This window comes from Folsomia candida, unplaced genomic scaffold (genome assembly GCF_002217175.1).
Source record: "Folsomia candida strain VU population unplaced genomic scaffold, ASM221717v1 Fcan01_Sc026, whole genome shotgun sequence".
NCBI classification, from domain to species: Eukaryota; Metazoa; Arthropoda; class Collembola; order Entomobryomorpha; family Isotomidae; genus Folsomia; species Folsomia candida.
In genome coordinates, this window is record NW_019091218.1 from 2,002,801 (window position 1) to 2,021,644 (window position 18,844).

General features: G+C 35.2%; 3 protein-coding genes and 1 pseudogene across 4 annotated transcripts; 2 read left to right on the forward strand and 2 right to left on the reverse strand.

The window, feature by feature from the left end:
* Positions 1-2,249: 2,249 nt before the first annotated feature.
* LOC110859455 lies at positions 2,250-3,792 on the forward strand. The gene is made up of 4 exons (XM_022108413.2): positions 2,250-2,438; positions 2,511-2,573; positions 2,956-3,065; positions 3,140-3,792. The coding sequence occupies exons 1-4, from the start codon at positions 2,397-2,399 to the stop codon at positions 3,300-3,302; spliced, it is 378 nt and encodes a 125-aa protein (XP_021964105.1). The 5' UTR covers positions 2,250-2,396; the 3' UTR covers positions 3,303-3,792.
* A 280-nt stretch (positions 3,793-4,072) lies between these two features.
* LOC110859456 lies at positions 4,073-5,151 on the reverse strand. 2 transcript variants are annotated; one of them, XR_002548861.2, is made up of 3 exons: positions 5,032-5,151; positions 4,786-4,948; positions 4,073-4,685 (listed from the first exon to the last, which is right to left on the reverse strand). XR_002548861.2 is itself a non-coding variant. In XM_035859511.1 (2 exons), the coding sequence occupies exons 1-2, from the start codon at positions 4,835-4,837 to the stop codon at positions 4,282-4,284; spliced, it is 456 nt and encodes a 151-aa protein (XP_035715404.1). In that variant the 5' UTR covers positions 4,838-5,013; the 3' UTR covers positions 4,073-4,281. The 2 variants fall into 2 exon arrangements, 1 of the variants encoding a protein (XP_035715404.1); XM_035859511.1 differs by lacking the exon at positions 5,032-5,151 and having other exon boundaries at positions 4,786-5,013.
* Positions 5,152-12,312: 7,161 nt separating this feature from the next.
* Positions 12,313-13,361, reverse strand: LOC110859498 (thioredoxin-like). The gene is made up of 3 exons (XM_022108456.2): positions 13,182-13,361; positions 12,854-13,084; positions 12,313-12,571 (listed from the first exon to the last, which is right to left on the reverse strand). The coding sequence occupies exons 1-3, from the start codon at positions 13,284-13,286 to the stop codon at positions 12,506-12,508; spliced, it is 402 nt and encodes a 133-aa protein (XP_021964148.1). The 5' UTR covers positions 13,287-13,361; the 3' UTR covers positions 12,313-12,505.
* Positions 13,362-14,572: 1,211 nt separating this feature from the next.
* Positions 14,573-17,107, forward strand: LOC118438777 (annotated as a pseudogene).
* The last annotated feature ends 1,737 nt before the right edge of the window (positions 17,108-18,844 follow it).

Here is an 18,844-nt window from a genome sequence, read left to right on the forward strand (position 1 = left end):
TAAATTAGACTAGAATTTATAATTGTTCACACAAAAAATTTCAAATAAAAACTATTTTGATTAAAGAAATATCTACCTTTTTATAAAAAGGAGTATTTTGTTTCCAAATCGGACTTCCTGTTGACTGTGGTAAGTTAGCAGCAGGTAGCGAGTGAATAAACCGAAAATATAAGTAAGTGTTTGAAAACGGACAAAATATATGAATTATCTAATGACGAAAATCAATACTTTAAGCAACAGAGGCATTAATTGGAGAATATATTCTCCAAAGAGTTGAGCCATGACAGACTTTTAGAACCTCCTGTCTCATAATGCTGATTACGAAATTTGTGACGAAAATGGCATAGTTTCACAAAATCTACAAAGGCTCAACTCTTTGTGAATGGATAATAAATATATATGTAGCCATAGCCATGCAAAACGAACGCAATAAGATTATAAACAGAGGTCGATGCCGCCGATCTCGCGCCGGTAGCAGTTTAGGCGCCGCCGCCGGCGATAAATCACCAAAAATTGTGGCCGGCGCCTCCGAAAATTGGTCGGCGTCGACCTCTGGTTATAAAATTTCGTAAAAGCTCTATTTTAATCCATCCCTATCCAACAGGAGGAATTAATTTCCTCAATAAAAATATATCGCAAGGATTTTACAATAAGCCTGTTACATCAAATGCTGAAATGCTAGCCTAATAAAATATAAAGACGTCATGCTACATACATATACAGACATATATATTTCCATATGATAATAAAATCAGAGCCAAATTAATAAGCGATTTATATAAGGAAAAATATCTCACAAACTTGTCCACCCAGTTTAGGTCATCTCCATCTAATTTTATTATTGCTGGGACCATTCATACATACAACGGGAATAGTAATTTCATCGGCTCCGGGTACCAGACATACATTGTGTGAGGTACTCATCACCTCTTCCTTCAGTCTAACTGTCCATATCATAAAAATTGTCGTGTACATAACCGTAATAAAACAATATCACTTACGTAATTGCTTTTATTAAAACCACTAAAATCATGATTTAAATCAAGCAATGTACATAAGTTAGCAAGCTTGGTAGCGGATGCCAACGTCATATACAGGTGGTTTTTAAGTCGCGCTAAAATGGAAATTTTTCTATCGGAAAATCTAGTATATTTCTATTAGTTACCAAAGTTTTGCCCCTGAAAAGATACATTTCCAAAATTAGTTTTTCCAAAATTCGGTTTTTTCCCAAATTGTGACGATTAATCATTCCGTTTAAATGAAATTATGCTTCATCCGACGACCAAGTCAAAGAGTGAAGTTGTGGGTTATTTTGAAATTCGGCCACAGAAAATTTTTACAAATGTTGATCAACTTTCATAAGAAAAAAAAACATGCAATAATCGTACCTTAACTGAGGATCGTTGGCATTTAAAGCCTGCATTACTCTAAGAATGTAAGGCTACATCTTTAACCCTTTCTTCATGATTTTTACGCACGAACTTTTGCCTATCGCTGTCAGTTGAGATAATTTTCTTGTGGAAATTGTTAGGTCCATGTTAATGAATAGGTATCTGGATCATATCAGAGTTTTACTCAGTCACTACGGACTTCGGTCTACCTGTTCTTTTTTGTCCAGAATCGATCCTGTACGAAACCTCTTCTTTGTCCCGTAAACATTTGTTCGTGCAGTGAAAAATGACCAGTAACGAATCATTCGTGCAATAGCACCGTTTGTCGTAACAAATTCACCATTGACCCAGATTCTCTCTTCCGAGGTCAACTGCCGCGGTACTGCCATATTATGACGACTGACAAAAAACTGTTTAAATTGACAAGGAAAATTTTTGTCTTATACATTTTGTTCTTGAATACGACTAAATGTATCTTTTCAGGGGCAAAACTTTGGGAACTAATGGAAATATTCTAAATTTTTCTATAGAAAAATTTCCATTGTAGCCTGGCTTAAAAACCACCCTGTATGTACGTGAAATTGTTTTATTACGATTATTTACACGACAGTTTTTATGATGTAGACAGTTACACTGAATTATTTAGGAGGTTTAAGAGGTTTAATTATTTACCTTACACAACCCGAAGCCAATGAAATTATTTAATATCCCGGTTGTACATATGTATGAATTGTCCCACCTATAATAAAATAGATGAAGATGACCTAAGCTTGGTGGACCAGTTTGTGAGATATTTCTCTATATAAAAATCGCTTATTTATTTAGCTCTGATTTTATTATCTGCGTCAGTATTATCAGTGACAGTGGAACTACAACGTATATAAAAATACAGTTCCAAAAAACTTTTGCATTTAACAATTTCAAAGGTTCAAATTTGTTTTATTGAATTGTTATCTACATATTTTAATAATTTGAAATTTCTGGTATCTAAAATTTCCATACAATATGAATTCCAAGAATATAACGTCGCATGTACAAATAGTGTTGGTAATTATAAAAATTCATTTAATTAAATAATTCCAAATTTGTCAAGCAATAAATACACATTTTATTCCTTAGACGTTCTGTTTACTGGGAACATTGATCGGGATTGGTCACGCTTTACCGGTTGAGACGGATAATGTAAATTTTAAAATACTTGACTTTCCCTATTCACTAGTAAATCACATATAAAAAAAATTATTTCAAAAAGACAGCAATTCTAATAGTAGAAAACTTACTTTAAGCAACTTCGTAAGGCCTTTGAAGATGGTTTGAATGAAATAATTACAATAATAATGACATTGCAGAGGTGCGAAATCACTGCATCATCATAATGAAATCGTTTGTGAAAATAACCAACAAATGTTTCCAAGGGAATTTTTGCATTTTTAGACGTTGTGATAGCATATTTTTCCTGCTAGTGCATTTTAATTAAAAAATAATACTCCAAGACTAAAAATTGTTCTTGAAATAAAAAATGATTGATGGATAATCAATCATATACATATTTTTTCAATGTTAGGATGCCGATCTTGTGAAACATCCATCCAAAAGTAATCCTCCCCCACAATTTTTGACGCCAAACAAGAGGAAATCTCGACAATCCTTCCCATTCATAATTTATGGTGGATGGTAAAAATAAGTGAACTTTAATTTAATTTTCTATAAAAACTCTTCTTATTTTTTTAAAATTTTACATGTTTTAGCAATCCTCCCAGACGTAATTGGTTTGGATATCAGGGTAGTTATCCAACAGCTGGGTCCTATTATGGACAGGGCAATTATGGGGGGTGGGGCAATGGGGGAAATCGTGTATCTACCATTCCAGATTCCATAGTTTTTGTTGAAACTCCACCACCTGTCTGGTAATGTCACAATACATATATAGCGGTAATACATATTACGCTGATATTGATACTAAATTTCACTTATAATTGATTAGTTTGATTTGACTCACTTTATTATTTATTATTGATTGGATAATCATGTCCAATTTTTGTTCAAAAAAAGTTTACAATTTTTATAGTTTACTGTATTGAATAAATATTTTGATAATGTGAAACTGTGGGTTTTTATCTGGTAGGCGATTTTTTTTCACATTTTAGGAGTCATAATAAGTATGTATACGTCGGACATTTATGTATGTATTATCAACCTCGAAAATATTTTCATAAAGATTTCTTCATAAATTCACACTTTGGGCTCGACGTCCAACTAGTTATACAAGTATTTGTACCATTTTTTTATATATTTTTTTTAAGTAAATTTGCACATGCTGTAGAATTATTGTCGTGGTTCACTTTATTTGCTTATTATGACGCATTCGCAAGAGACAGAGTTTACTCAGCATTGAAATCCTATATCGCCGAAAATCGGTTAGTGAGATTTAAGCAAATAAAGTTCTCACTGTGGCCTCTGTTTCACCAATCCACATCGCAATCGAGTTAGTGATCGAGTGACAATGACGAATGCGTTGCATGAACCGCTCCCATCTCCACTATTTCCACGCCCATTTCACAATCTTTTAGGCTGATAAAATATTCGCAAATGGGTTTCGCAGAAAATTTTTTGCACTTTGCCATCCAACCACATCATGATGCATGCAAAAAGTTAAATTATAACTCATATTTCAAATAACATGAAAAAGTACACCTAGTCAGTCAGTTTATTGGTGTATATTGAATTTGGAAATCATGTATTTTACCACATTCAACATAAAATTACACATACGGTCATGAAATTAAAGTTAAAGTAGACAAATATTTATTTATAGCCTGATTATACTTATAATTAATTTTGTTTGAAATAATTCTAATAGCAAATATGCAATGACATGACAAATCCCAAATTAAATATCGTTGACAAATTTTGTGACATTATAATTCTGCCCAAGATACCCTCCCCGTCCATACCTGTAGCAAATACAACCACAGAATTTGAACGGTCCATACGATACGCACCAATCTGGGACCACTAAGATGCACCCAATTGCCCTTGGATCAGATAGGCAGGATTCATAGCAGTCTAATGGGTTACAGAATTCCGGAGTTGCTTTGCACACGCAATTATCATTGTCATCACATTCACCGTCCATATCCAAAGCTTTGCACGCCACGTCACACGCCACCTCCATTCCGCTACATTTTTGGGGGAAGGTACACTCGCATCGTCCCTCCGAATCGCAGGCGCCGTTTAGTTTAAAATTTTCGCAAAGTTGGTCACATAAACCCGAGTCGCATGCGGCATCAGACCCTAGAAAAGAAGGAGTTAATTTTATAATTAATTTTCCTGATAATATTTAACTTGGATGAATTTTTGTTTAGTTTTGGAACTTTGGTTTAAAATATTTTACCGATATGGAAAATTCCCAGGATCATGAACAAGATTATAATTTGTTTTTCCATTTTTTTAGTGGAGAAGGTCCCCAAAGGAGAAATTATTTAAGGATTTATCTTACAGAAATATGTAACTGTATTTTTTGAGTGTCTGTGGGGCCTCAAATTGTACTTGCTGTCCTGATTTCGAATAATTATGATTTGTTATAAAATCAAGAAAGAAAACATGTACAGGAAGATGAACAATATCTTTAAAAACTTACGAAAGGTTTGATTTTTTTATAAGTAGTTCAAACCAGTCTGGTTACTTGGCCTAGTTCTGGTGCACGTCGACTGACTTTCAGTTCTGTAGAATTGTTATTATTTATATTCTGGAATACTCTTTGTGGCTTTATTGACTAAAAGATCAGAGATCGGCATATCATCGACTATTGATCAACGCCTAATTACAGTGACCAATTTTTTGCGACCATTGACCAACGCCTAATTACAGTGACCAATTTTTTAGCAACCATTGACTAATACAGTGTCGGACAGATCTCTACGTCCACATAGTCGCGTCAATTTCATTTTCAAATTGTCACTGAACTACTGAACCAATTTTCATCATTGATATATCTAATTCTCACAAATTTATCGTAATTTCATAAAACATGAGTTATTTCTGAAAATTCTGGGAAAACTGAGAATCATAGTGCAGAGCGAGAGAGGATGAAATTTGAGCGGACAAAAGTCTACGTCCACTTCACTTTAATTGTCAACAACAAAAATCTCTCCAATTTATAAAATCAGGTAACTTAATAAATCTATCAATAACATATGCCGCATTAATTTTTAAATAATTTTCTTCCAGAAAAATATGATGGCGTCGACACGCAAGGAAATTCCTATCGCTATTCGAGATCTTGTCATTCAGGACTGGAAGGGTGGACAAAAAGGGGGGCTGTCGCAGAGACAAATAGGGACCAAGTATAAATTAGCAAGGACAACCATCCAGACAATCATTAAGAACTTTAGAGCTAATGGTTCAGTCCAAAACAAGGTCAGAAGTGGTCGAAAACCGATTTTGGCTCACCGAGAAGTACGCCACGTGCTCAACAAAGTCAACGTTACACCCTCACTTAGTGCTCCAAAGCTATCTACCGAGATCAAGGAGATGTTCGACAAACAAGTTAGTCCTAGGACCATCCAAAGAACACTGAACAAGGGAAATTTGAAATCCCACAGAGCAGTCCGGAAGCCTCTTATTGTACCGAGGAATGCAACCAAACGAGTGAAGTTTGCCAGAGACCACATTTCCAAGCCACAAACATTCTGGGACAGTATTTTATGGACTGACGAGTCAAAGTTCAATGTCTTTGGGTCAGATGGGCGTCGTAGAGTGTGGAGATATCCAAAAGAAGCATTGAATCCAAAAAATCTCAACCCCACAGTTAAGCACGGCGGCGGGTCGGTAATGGGGTGGGGATGCATGGCTTCAAGTGGGGCAGGAAAAATGGAATTTGTTGACGGAATTATGGACCAATAAAAGTACCAGGGAATACTCGACCGTAATATCCAGGAATCTGTTCGAAAACTTGGACTTGGACGACGATTTGTCTTCCAACAAGACAACGATCCGAAACACTCTGCCAAGTCCACCATGGAATACTTCAAGAAAAAAAAATTTCGAAGCTAGAATGGCCTCCCCAATCTCCAGACTTGAATCCCATTGAGCATCTGTGGGACCACATTGAAAGAGAAATAAGAAAACAATCTTTTTCAGGAATTCCGGGCCTAAAATCCAGAATTCTTGAAGTTTGGGAAACCATTTCTGAAGATGTGACCAAGAATTTGGTAAACTCTATGACTCGACGCCTTGAATCCGTCCTTAAAGCGAACGGAGGCCCAACCAAATATTAAAAATTAATTGTTATAACATTCCTTATAAATTACAGTTTTTTTTAATGTTTTCTCTGACTGGACGTTGACTTTTGTCCATCCAATTGTTTTCATTTTGAATTAAAATACATCTCTGGCCTAAAATAAATTTTTTAGCGGAAAACTAATAATGTGCTATGAAATTACGTTAAATTTGTGAGAATTTGATATATCAATGATGAAAATTGGTTCAGTAGTTCAGTGACAATTTGAAAATGAAATTGACGCGACTATGTGGACGTAGACATCTGTCCGACACTGTACATATGTAGCTCGCACCATTATTGCCAATAATGGTCGCGCGACCATGCCGATCTATGATTATGCACACTACCCTGTAATGGATGACTCATACACATATTTGCTTTTATAATAATCACGCCACAGATGTATGCTTTCCTTGCATAAGGAAAGGCACAAGCACGACAAACATCACCACTGATATCTTAAATTAAACATCAAAGGTCAAGATAATTTATGACATCATGAATCATCTTCAAGCTGAATAAATATATTTAACTTTAGTGTAGCATGACTATGAAAATTGTATTAAATAATATACATAAATTTGTCATATGATGATGACATGAAATTACAAGAATAATATTTACGCCAACCCAGCTCATTTTTATGACGAACATAATAAGTAGCATCAAATTATGTACATATGTATGTACATATGACTGAAATGAATTACTGAAATGGTTCAAGAAGACTATGAACTTGCTTATTATATGTGACATGACGACCTGGGCTGCATAGATAAATTGGCTCAATACATAACTCGGATGATTAATAAAATTATCCGTAATATCTATTGCGCTATAAATTTGAATTCTTCGATTTTGAGTATCTTAAACATAAAGCGCGGTAAAACTCATCGAAACATGGACTGCCCTCTAATTCATATTCGCAACACCTTCCGAACTACATATGTTCAAATTTATGCCAATATTTAACAAATAAATATTGCAATATTAATTATTAAACTGAGTGAAATACATTGCGACTACCTAAATAGAAAAATGTGAAGCTTTTGTATCGCTCTTTCTGGAAATTTCTATTTTTATGTTTGGGTCAGACCGGATTCGTGGGATTAATCGAATAGTTCGATATTGAACCGGATTCTTTAATTCTCAAGACTTTCACATAAATTTATGTATGACATTTCCATGTTAGTAAATATTTCCGAATGTGTACATGTACCAATTTGATTTCAATACTTACATTGTTATATAACATTATATTTGCATAATAGCCATTTTTTGCTGTAATGATTTTCCATCGACATGCATAATTAATTTTAATTTTCCTATACTGCATATAACTCTAGATAGACCTAATTATTTTACGAACCGATAATCCCACTGTGAGACAAATGTAAAACAAAGTTGATTTATTCCTCTGAAATTGTTTCCTGGCTGGAGGGTTGCCTCTAACTTGGCTACAGATATTTACATAAACTGTTAATTTACGATTTAAGATGTTAATAAATGATTCATTTTCGCAATAATCATAGATTTTGACCATATATTGGATATATGTATGTAAACTACAAATGTAAATAATTCACATTGTAGCCGTTGTTTCCTGCAACATATGGGAAATATCCGGCACATAGTTTAAATATATTTTAATGTACTAATTTTTTTGTTAAATTCTTAACAAATTCTTATTTATAGCGTCACAACGGTTATTAAAAATATTTATACATTCCTTTTTATTCAGTGAGAAAAGTAACCCAAAAAAAATCAGCTTTTAATTGTTTTCTGTAATTGCAGTTTTCCCCGTAGGAGAAACCACCATAAGCATAGGGATATTTATCCAACTGAATAAATATTTAACGTCTCTATCGTCCTATTTTGCCCCCACTGATCAGTAACAGATTCAGGGTCTGGACCAAGCAGAAGTTTTGAATCACCAACGGAGTCCCGTTCTCGATAAAGTTCGAGCCAAATTTTACCTTGAGCACGCCACATGCTCTTATCTCTCTCGCCAGAATGGACTTCCTCCCGCCAAATTGAATCGTATTTCTTTCGAACGATTGAAGGACCTCAGTCGACGTACTATTTACCCAAGAAGCCAGACTGTACACTAGCACATTCACCACAAAGGCGTCCACGCACATCAGTGGAAACACGAGGAAGCCTGGCATTGCTATCTTGTCATGTAGTTTGATGCAGACGTACTGGGAGATGACTTGAAGCGTTATGGAGCAGATTATCACCGTTGGGACCACCCGAACCATTAGAAACACATTCAAATGTTTCTCCAAAATCTGAACATTTCGATAGAGTTTTATCCAAGCGAGATTTCCCGAAATGTTGTAACATTTTCCAATCCTCCTGTATTTAAATTAAACCATTATTTTACCATACTAGCAAATCAATGGCTTTACACTGGCACGTGAGACATGGGAAATTTTGAAATTGATTTAGTTGAAATTGAATGCAAAAAAGACTGACAAAGTATTTTATCTGCCACAAGATTCTACCAGAGTATGTGGATTCTTTAAATATGTTTCAGTACCGAGGATTATCGGCCATATTTTGCTCAACCTAAAAACTGACAAACTTCCGCGCGAAAGTAGTTTTGCGTACTTATATATTTTTTTGTAAAACTGGAGTTGTCAGAGATCTGTAAAACAATTAGTTCAACAAAATTGGTCCAAAAATGACGAAGATGGTCCCCCGAAGTCGACCATCTCAAGAAGCACTTTTCCGAAGGAAGATTGTCACAAACAAAAATTGTTGACAAGTTCAAATTATCCGGAGATAGTGTTTCTCGCAGAACAGTGCCTAATGTACTTAATTCCGTTGGAATTGGAAGAAAATCTTAATTTGCAGCACACTCATCGCCAAAAGAGTTTCAGCCCCAAAAAAAGGTGTCGCGTACCGTTTTTCGAAGAATTGACGCCCTGACAAGGAAATAAAACCTTTCGACCAAAACCAAATTGCAAAAGTCGTGAAAATATCTCAGTTACACGTGAGTACGGCCAATAAGAACAAGATTCAAAAAAAAGGTGACGAAAATGATCAAGGTTCACAGACTAAATGCTACTCTGAAGCAAAACTGGATGACCAACTTTGGGAAGTTGTAGGAGAAGCTATGTGAGAAGAATATGGGAATTTTGTTAAATTTTTGATGAGGCCCTTTGTTATGTTCAAAATGGTAAATGAGAAAGAAAAACATATTCCTGCAAGGCTGCAGAATCCGACCCGGAATTTTTGCATGAAAAAAAGAGAAGTTTTACAAAAAGTTTATGGTGGTCGCTGTTATGAGTGGGCGTGGTGTGTTTCTTCTGATAAAAGTTCCAGAAAAAGTGAAGAAAAATGCAGGCTATTATATAGCCAAGGTTTTAAACCACTTTTGGAAAAACCAGATCCAAAACTTTCTCCTGGTGAGAGGGACAAAGTGTTTACATCATGACGCCGCCTCCTCGCACAACGTGTCGAAGAAGGATCCAATATTCAGCCGAATAAAAACAATAGTTAGGGATTTCAATTATTCCGATTTCCTGGATACCTGTGAAGAGCGCTGATGCCAGTCGTTTAGATTTTTATGGTTTTGGACTTTTGAAACAGAAGTTTCATTCCACACGAGATACAACTTTGGTTGCCTTTGGAAAAAAATTAATGTTGAGTGGAAGAAGATTACCCTCGAAGATATAGGAAAAGTAATGAATTCGTGGAAACGGCGATGTAGGCAAGTTAGCCAGAGGTTTGGGGAACACGTTGAACCAACGGAACAAATGCATCGACGTCGACTACATTTTTAAGGTCAGTAATAATTTTAGCAAAATACGGCCGCTGACCCTGTAGTCGCAGTATGCAGAATTCATGTAACTGTAAAAAATTAACCTTCCCAGTAGCTGGCAGTAGCTTAGAATTGCTACAATTCCGGTAAACATGACATCCAATATACAAAAAGCTCCGGAATAGATTAGTTGCAGAGCCACCCATGCCTCGAACAAGGCTATAAAGAATTTCGGCCCTTGCGATATCCCAGCAATACCCAGGCAGCCAGCAGAGGACGAGAGAAGGAAGGGAGGCGTGCATGGATCAACGACAAGTAGTAAGAATACAAACATTGGAATCGCCATCATCGAGAAGTCTGCCACGTAGAAGAAGATCAGCATAGCCCTCACCTCCAGCGATGTTGAGGGACTGTCTTCCACTAAATAAAGGGTTAAATTAAAATTAAAACTACTGAAAATTTGAGTAGAAATTGGTTTACCGTCAATTATATCACGTTCAAATTTTAGAATTGTGTTGATGATTTGTATCGGGGCAATGTCCAGTTGAAAATTCCATCCGAGACTAGGGTTACGTAGCTCATAATGAATGGAATTCCTTGCAACCTTTTCAGCATGGTAAGGTGACCAAAGAAAAAATTATAGAGCAACACCAGAATGTACATCAGCGTTAGGAGAGAATTCATTTGTGTGATACGCCAACTGGATTTCAGAAGGATGAGTTTCCCAGATTTCGAGTCAAATTCGAAAGGAGCGCTGTGTATGAGGTTGGATAATTTGACATGGCGAAATATGAAAGGAAGAAACTGAGTGAAATACATGATGATTTGGAAAATAAGTTTTGCATTCGTATTTCGGGAAGTTTCTGAAGTTTCTGTTTCCTGGATTTAAGTAGAACACAGGATTATAACAGAATCATGACAGAAAGTTTAGTGTCTGAATAAATTTAGTGGTGAGCATGTCATGTTATTTTAGATATATTTCACCGTAATCATTGGTATTTCATAACAATATTAACTTTGCTAGTAAGTAACCCGCAGTATGTTTATATAACAGCAATGTTTTCATTTAATGAATTGTAGATGACATACATACATAATTAAGTTTGATTTCCCTAGTGCGCAAAACATTATGAATTTTGGTTATTCCACGGATATGGGTTAACTTATAAACAAATGCATTTGCAAAAAATTTGATCTATTTCTCAGTAAGTGTGTTTTATAGCTGTATATTTATTGCCATGAGGCCGGTCACAAGTATAGCCTAAATCCATGTGATGTTAATTAATATTTAGTTTATTTTATTTTAAGTTGAAGCGTATGAAGAGGAATTCGCTAGAAATTTAATAATTTATTGAAGCATGTGCATTTTCCTGAAAACAGGCGAAATATATACATATGTATCTGCCGCTGGTGGCTGGAATATGTATCTCCATTAATTGATAATGGCTTAATTTCCAGGTAGTGTTAACTCAAATGAACAGTCTTCGGAAGTTCCAAATTTCAACTTATGATGAAAGGTACCAAACTGGTAGCAATGTAAAAACAGTGTGTCCGTCCGAGTCCACACCCCCGTCCAAATGTAAACCCGTCTGAATGATTCTCATAAGTGTATAAAATGCACGTCATTTTGTAAAATTCTTACAAATTTTGAAGTTTCTAAGCGTTAATCTTATTTCAAATAGTCAATGGTTTCAAGTTGTACATACAAATTTCAAACCTGTTTAAACCAGTATTTTTTCATTACGGCAAATTCTATTTATATGAAAATTATATGTCAATATGCTCACAACTTGGCAATTGGAAACTTATTGGCACAAAAAAAATGCACGAAACCTTCAGCTTGACGACTGTAGTATGTACTTGCACATGATAACTCAACAAGTCAAATTTATTCTCAAAATCTATTAAGGTATATTTACGATAATTTCTCGTATCATAATTTATTTGGTCGCATTTTCACTCCAAATATGAACTTTTTTACAGAATTTCATGAACCTTAAATTAATTATTGCCTCCACATAGTGATACAGATTCGTTGTCCCTGGCATCGATTTGTTTGCCTTATTCAAGTTCACTCAAAATGGCTTGTTTTATGGGCTCAATCCTTGCTCCAGGTACAGTTCTCTGCTATATACGTACAAAAACATTATATGAAATATGTTTTCGTCGGTATAGCAAAAATACGCAGGTTGAGAAGGCGAACTAATTGAGACTAAACGAATTAAAGCTTTAGCTTCATACTCTGCATTTTTACAGGTTTTAGTAAATTTTAACTGTTCGGTTCGTCAAGACTAAAAAAATCAGCAGTACATCAATATGTACCGTCACAATCAAAAAATATTCCGTTACTCCCTCGTTTTCTCAACCTGCCTAATATTACTACATAAATTATTTAGTATTAGTACAAACCAAGTGCCCGTCTCGGAATATAATTGTTGTTGGAAGTGTCCGAACGCCATATTTTCTGGCCAACTCATTCACCGCGTCGGCATCAATTTTCACAAAGGATACAGAGTTTGGGTAATCTCGGGACAGTTGGTCAAATTGGGGAGCCAGGTCACTACATTGGCCACACCAATCGGCATAAAAATTCGCGGCAAAAACTCCGCTTTGGAGGAAGTTGTCAAATTCAGCTGTCGACTTTGGAAAAATATGAAAAAATTATAGAATTGAATATTCATTTTATGTACGAATTTATCGATAAAGTACAAAAATAATTTTAAGCATGTTTCTCTACCTTTATTTCATGCACTTCTGCGGACACTTTCTTCACGGAGATCACCGTTATGACGAACAATGCCAGGATTACGGAATTAAAAACACCACCAAATTTTGGAAACATGGTAAAAATTTGAAGAACAAAACCAGTGGAAATTTTTGAGTAGAGCTAGAAGTGAAGTTTGCTTGGTTTGAATTGAATCCTGCTTTTATTTACAGCGAGGTGAGTAATATCATGGTAATTATGTCCACTAATTGATCCAATTTATCAATTTGTGAGGTGTAATTAGCGTTACATGGATGCAACATAGGTTGGAATAGGGTAAAACAATAAACGGAAAACCCGTGTCATCAATTATCAATTAGTCTTGTAGACACACTTGTATTTTTTATTAATACACAAATTATTCCATTTTTGATACGGTAATTTAGATTATCCAGTACTTCCACATAGTGTTGGTAGTTCATTGTGCTTCCTTTTGGTAGATAATCCTCAGGCAGAACCCCATTTGCAAAAATAATGCGTGCAAATCTCCGCATTTTTTTCATTAAACGAGATTTGTTGATTTATGAACGTTCCATCAATACCAACTTCCTCCCCTTCTCTCCGCCTCCACCTCTGCATTTAATTTTCGTAATAAAATTGAGGCCTATCCTCAGACGGGCATGGTTTTCTTCCCCAATTGCAATAATTACTTTCTTTCCGGTTAATGCAGGAAGTTGATTACTTACATACATACATATATGAGTCATACAAATAATCAACTTGCTTACCCAAGAGAAGAAATCACTTCAAATGCCTCATATTTTCTTAAATTTGGCTTTATAATTATAATTAACAATTTCGAATCAGTTAATGCCTTCTGCATAAACATACGTGCATACAAACACAATGCCAATTTACCTGTGTTCCCACGATGGAAGGAAATTTTGTCTTTGCAGGGATGTGATTCGCAAGAAGATATAATTTCACCTGGGATTACATAACTCAAAGGATTCATTCCATGTTAATAAGTCAAACTCCTGCATGAAAAATATTACTATGCGGTAACAAATTTACTTCGCTTTGGTAGCAATCTTATCCTAGTAATACCTGCTACATGATTGTAAAAAACAACATATTTTTGTAAATAAAAACGAATTTATTCTCCTCATTTATCCTCACAAAATGCTTGGACGATTCGTCCCCCACCCTGGATGACGTTCTCAATTCATCAGTTCGTGTAATTATAGAGGAATAACACGGCTATCTGCTTAGCCTTTCTTATGCTTACTATAAAACACAAATATGCATGTATGTAGCTAAATACTAACAAGTTCATATGGTCCTCGACTATTTTAACGCTCCATCACGTAGCCCAAAAACAAGATTTGCACATGTCAAAAAAAGTTTTCCAAGAAATCCTACGAGAAACCGGTTTCCAAAATTACGTGATGATGTATGTACCACCTAAATCATTTCTTACCATTTACATCATTACCCACTATACGCCAAACTCCAGAGTGTACATTTTCACTTGAAAAATATCCACATGTATTAAATCCCAATTAATATCTGTAATATAAGTAAAATTAAATGAATACACATTAAACAAGCATTAAATATTGTGCACAAGGTGAAAGCACAGTTTAATAATGATACATAAATATTTAAATGTTAAATATATCGTGTTATAATATATATTAATGTTGTAGGGATAAAGGTGCACTGAAAATATTTACAATCGCAATTTTTTGTAACTCAAATTCGACCGTGTTTCATTTTTACTTAGTAAACAAAGTTGCACAACTTCCAACTTCACATTTTTAACACCATTTGGCCAATATTTTTAAAACTTAAATACACCCCCAGAAATAAAAACAATGCAAAACTATTCGCTCGGAGGTAATTAATTACTTAAAAATAACTTTAAAATAACATATTTTTTAGTAAAATTTTACAACCCCCAAATTTTTTAGGGGTAACTCTGAACATCTTGCTCGGAAGTAACGCAATCCCCAACGAGTTCCCCTACCAGGTAAATCTCCGTGATATAAATAACCAAATTTTCTGCGGGGGCTCAATTCTCGCCCCGCTTTTCATCCTGACTGCCGCCCATTGTTTGCAAGATCCCAAAATACTTAACGGTATGACTGTGGTGGCTGGCGACCACACAATTTCAAAGGACGAGGGAACCGAACAAAGTCGCAAAGTTGGTCGGATTCACAACCATCCGTCATACGATAAACCGACAAGGTATAACAATGACATCGCAATTATTCAGTTAGACAAGAAACTGGAACTAAATACGTTTGTCCAGCCAATTCCATGGCCGAAGATAGCAACTGATTTTGCAGGTTGGTTGAGTTTAGGTTAGACTTCTTTATCCCAAGTCGGTGCTAATGGAACAGTCATGTCGGTCCGTCCCTTATCGAGAAAATGAGAAAAATGTTTCATGGGACAGACAGAATTTGTTTTGCAAGACAGAAATTTATGTGCAAAAATCTCACATGACAGAAGTGTTTTTAATAAGTTTGGGATTCTCAACTTTTTTTAAGGAACTGCAACAGTGACAGGATGGGGAAGAGTGACACATGATGGAAAGTTGTCTGATATTTTGCAAAAAGTACAGATTCCAATAGCCTTGAAAGACAAGTGTCGACAAGTTTATGCCACCGAAAAGCTGTCATCTCAAATAATATGATTTGCCTCGGAGGTGACGGAAGAGACTCTTGTCAAGGTATTACACACTTTTATCAAATTTTCCATTTAAAATGCAAATTATCGAAGACTAATCACTGAATAAAAATTATGTATGTACTTTATTAAAGGAGACTCTGGCGGACCGGTTGTTTGTAACGATGGCAACAATAAAGTTTTATGTGGCGTGGTTTCTTTCGGAATTTCTTGCGGTATGACTGGAGTCCCGGGAGTTTACACGGATGTCTCCAAATATTCGACATGGATCGAGAAGATTATTTCAAAGTAAAGACGGGAGTCACATATTTCTGTTTTAACTTTTAGAATTATTTTTTTAAAATTTTACAATTATTCAGCGTGCAATTTAACATTTAGTTAAATATCATTTCCTAAGGACTTGCTCCATTTCTTACACAGATAAGTAAAAATGCAAGTAACTTCAACCAATAGTAAAAACCCATCAAGAAATGCAAAAAAACTGTAAAAATGCAGAGAACGCACGCGTAAAAACCGTACGAAAGTGCACGAAACTATCTAGCGACCCGGAATTATAGCGACGGGTGTTTCTAGAGTTTTTTTCACCTTTCATTTTTCGAAAAATAGTTGCAAGAACTTTCTCCCAGCTATATCATGGAGGTCGATATTATGGCCTTTCCTAAAATTTTTTTAAATTCACAGCGAGCAGAACGTCCTAAACAGTTGGAAGTCTATCCGAGTAACCACACCCGGAATAACGGATCATTACTTGGGTCACAAGGATTTTAAGGGATGGATTCTAAACCATGTTACTTCAACTCAAAGTCAAAACGGTAGAGAGAGCTCGACTTGGCGGCTTATTCCCGGACTAGCAAATAAACAATTGGTTACCTTGGAATCGTTCAATTACCCCGGTCAATATTTGCGCCATAGAAATTGGCGCATTGAACTAAGCCACGACGATGGCAGCACTCTTTTAAAATTGGACGCCACTTTTTACCTAAGAAAAGGAGAAAACCCGGGAGAGTTCAAATTTGAATCGTACAACTACCCGCAAAGATTTATTCGACATTACAATGGAGAAGTGTGGATTGCAGACTCGAGCCGGTATGATTCGAAAGATAGCCCTCATTTATTTAAAGAAGATACCACGTGGAAAATTGTAGATGCTTTAGCCTCTTAAGAGAAATTGGGTTAATTTCTAATTTCTACAAAGTCAGACGTCTTTACATTTTATGAAATGAGTCATTTTCTTATTAGGTGAAATAAATATATATGTGAAAAATGTACTACTTGGACATACATACATCACTTCATGCACGAATTAAACTGTTGCCTCAGTCTAAATGTACATATATGCATATATAGACTTGCTCGATTTAAAACCCAGTGTTCTTATCAATGTATAAAAATGGATAACAAAGAACACTAAATATCCCGACATTGTTCTAAACAACGCTCTTATGTGGTTTGCCTGTTTAGCCGAAATCGACTAATAAACCAAAGTGTTTCATACTACTTATGGTGAAGTGGTGAATTGTGGGATATATTATTGAGAGGTAGTGAATGGTAGTTAGTTTGAATGATTGATAAATAGAATATGTAAACTGATAATATTGACTTTGGAATTTGGAGGCGAGTGTATTGAGAACTTTCAGGAGGAATAATAGGCAAATTGGCAAAAATAGGGGACCCAACAGGACTCGAAACCTGTACTTCTTCGTTAGATCCGAAGCGTCATACCTTTAGACCATAGAGCCCCACATTCTGCCATTGCATATTAACCTCCATATATCCCACTCGTTATTAAAACCCTACAGAATAAGGGGCACCCGATGTTTTCATCTGTAATTAACAAAGTGTCAAATGAATTTTGATACAATTTGGCATGTTTAAACTAGGATAAATATACATCTAATTTTCGGACCATTTTTAAGAATCTATATCCCACCACTGATGTAACTTTTTTTCGGAAGCTTGAAATAAGCGTTTTTCCAAAGTTTGCCAAAACATGATTGCTCATGTTGTCAATTTTCGTTGGAATTTTTCAAGGTTTGTGGGCTTACATCGAAGCTTGGCATGTCTTCTTTTGCAATAAGCTCAAAATTTTTGAATTGGTCGTGATTGAGAAACATTGTAACTGTTGTGTTGATTGTGCCCAAATTGGAGTTTTTCAGCCCTCAAGTATGTATTATTTTGCATAATCGGTAGTCGTCATGTCCAATCAAATGTAAGATTTTTTGTATGCATATGGACGCAGGGAAACGGCCCTTATTTCAGAAATTGTGCCCTTGACAATTTAAGGTATCAAAATGTCGTCAAAATTGCCATTTTCTTAATATGTATATGATTTATACAGTTGAGTATTATGTACGTGTGAATTTATTTACATGCATACATATTTACCCACAATTCATAAGTATGTGGCTACATACATATCTATGCAAATATTGCTCGTTCTTAGTGGAAACGCAAACACATATGTAAATAATACCACCAACATTAATTTGATCTTGTATTGTAATTAAATTAAGGTTAAAACTGGAGTAAACTTACATATTTTTAATTACTTATATTTAATTAAGCATTGCGCAGCATTAAATTTTAAAGCGAGCATACATACGCAATTCGGGAAGAAATATATTTTATGGGTGGATTTTCATTCGTTCTAAATTTCGGAAACCTAAACATTATTTATAATTGGTATGAAAGTTACGGATACTATAAAATTGAGGACTTCTTGTATTGCATCACATTTATTATTTTACGTTTGAGCACATAATCGATAATATTTTAATCAGTGAACTGCAAGGTGTTTTTGGCTTACAGGTAATAATATACATACCCATGAAAATGGGGTAGATTATCATTAACTTGTAAATACCTATGTAAGCTTATCCAGCTTTTCCAAACACTCAACGACTCAACCACATGCAAATTCGGGGGTAACATGATTATATTGGTCAAATCAAAGAGGCCACATATTTACTTAATTAATTCAATTGTGGAGATATTAATCGGGTAAA

What these genes read in the sequence shown, in the direction of transcription:
- LOC110859456 (XM_035859511.1), bottom strand. Translation starts at nt 4,837, where the DNA reads ATGGAAAAACAAATTATAATCTTGTTCATGATCCTGGGAATTTTCCAT. An exon ending in CCTGGGAATTTTCCATATCG is followed by an intron (nt 4,686 to 4,785) that starts GTAAAATATTTT and finishes CTTCTTTTCTAG; the next exon opens with GGTCTGATGCCGCATGCGAC.
- LOC110859498 (XM_022108456.2), bottom strand. Translation starts at nt 13,286, where the DNA reads ATGTTTCCAAAATTTGGTGGTGTTTTTAATTCCGTAATCCTGGCATTG. An exon ending in CAGAAGTGCATGAAATAAAG is followed by an intron (nt 13,085 to 13,181) that starts GTAGAGAAACAT and finishes ATTTTTCCAAAG; the next exon opens with TCGACAGCTGAATTTGACAA. An exon ending in TATTCCGAGACGGGCACTTG is followed by an intron (nt 12,572 to 12,853) that starts GTTTGTACTAAT and finishes GTACGTATATAG; the next exon opens with CAGAGAACTGTACCTGGAGC.
- LOC110859455 (XM_022108413.2), top strand. Translation starts at nt 2,397, where the DNA reads ATGAATTCCAAGAATATAACGTCGCATGTACAAATAGTGTTG. An exon ending in TACCGGTTGAGACGGATAAT is followed by an intron (nt 2,574 to 2,955) that starts GTAAATTTTAAA and finishes TTTCAATGTTAG; the next exon opens with GATGCCGATCTTGTGAAACA. An exon ending in TTCATAATTTATGGTGGATG is followed by an intron (nt 3,066 to 3,139) that starts GTAAAAATAAGT and finishes TACATGTTTTAG; the next exon opens with CAATCCTCCCAGACGTAATT.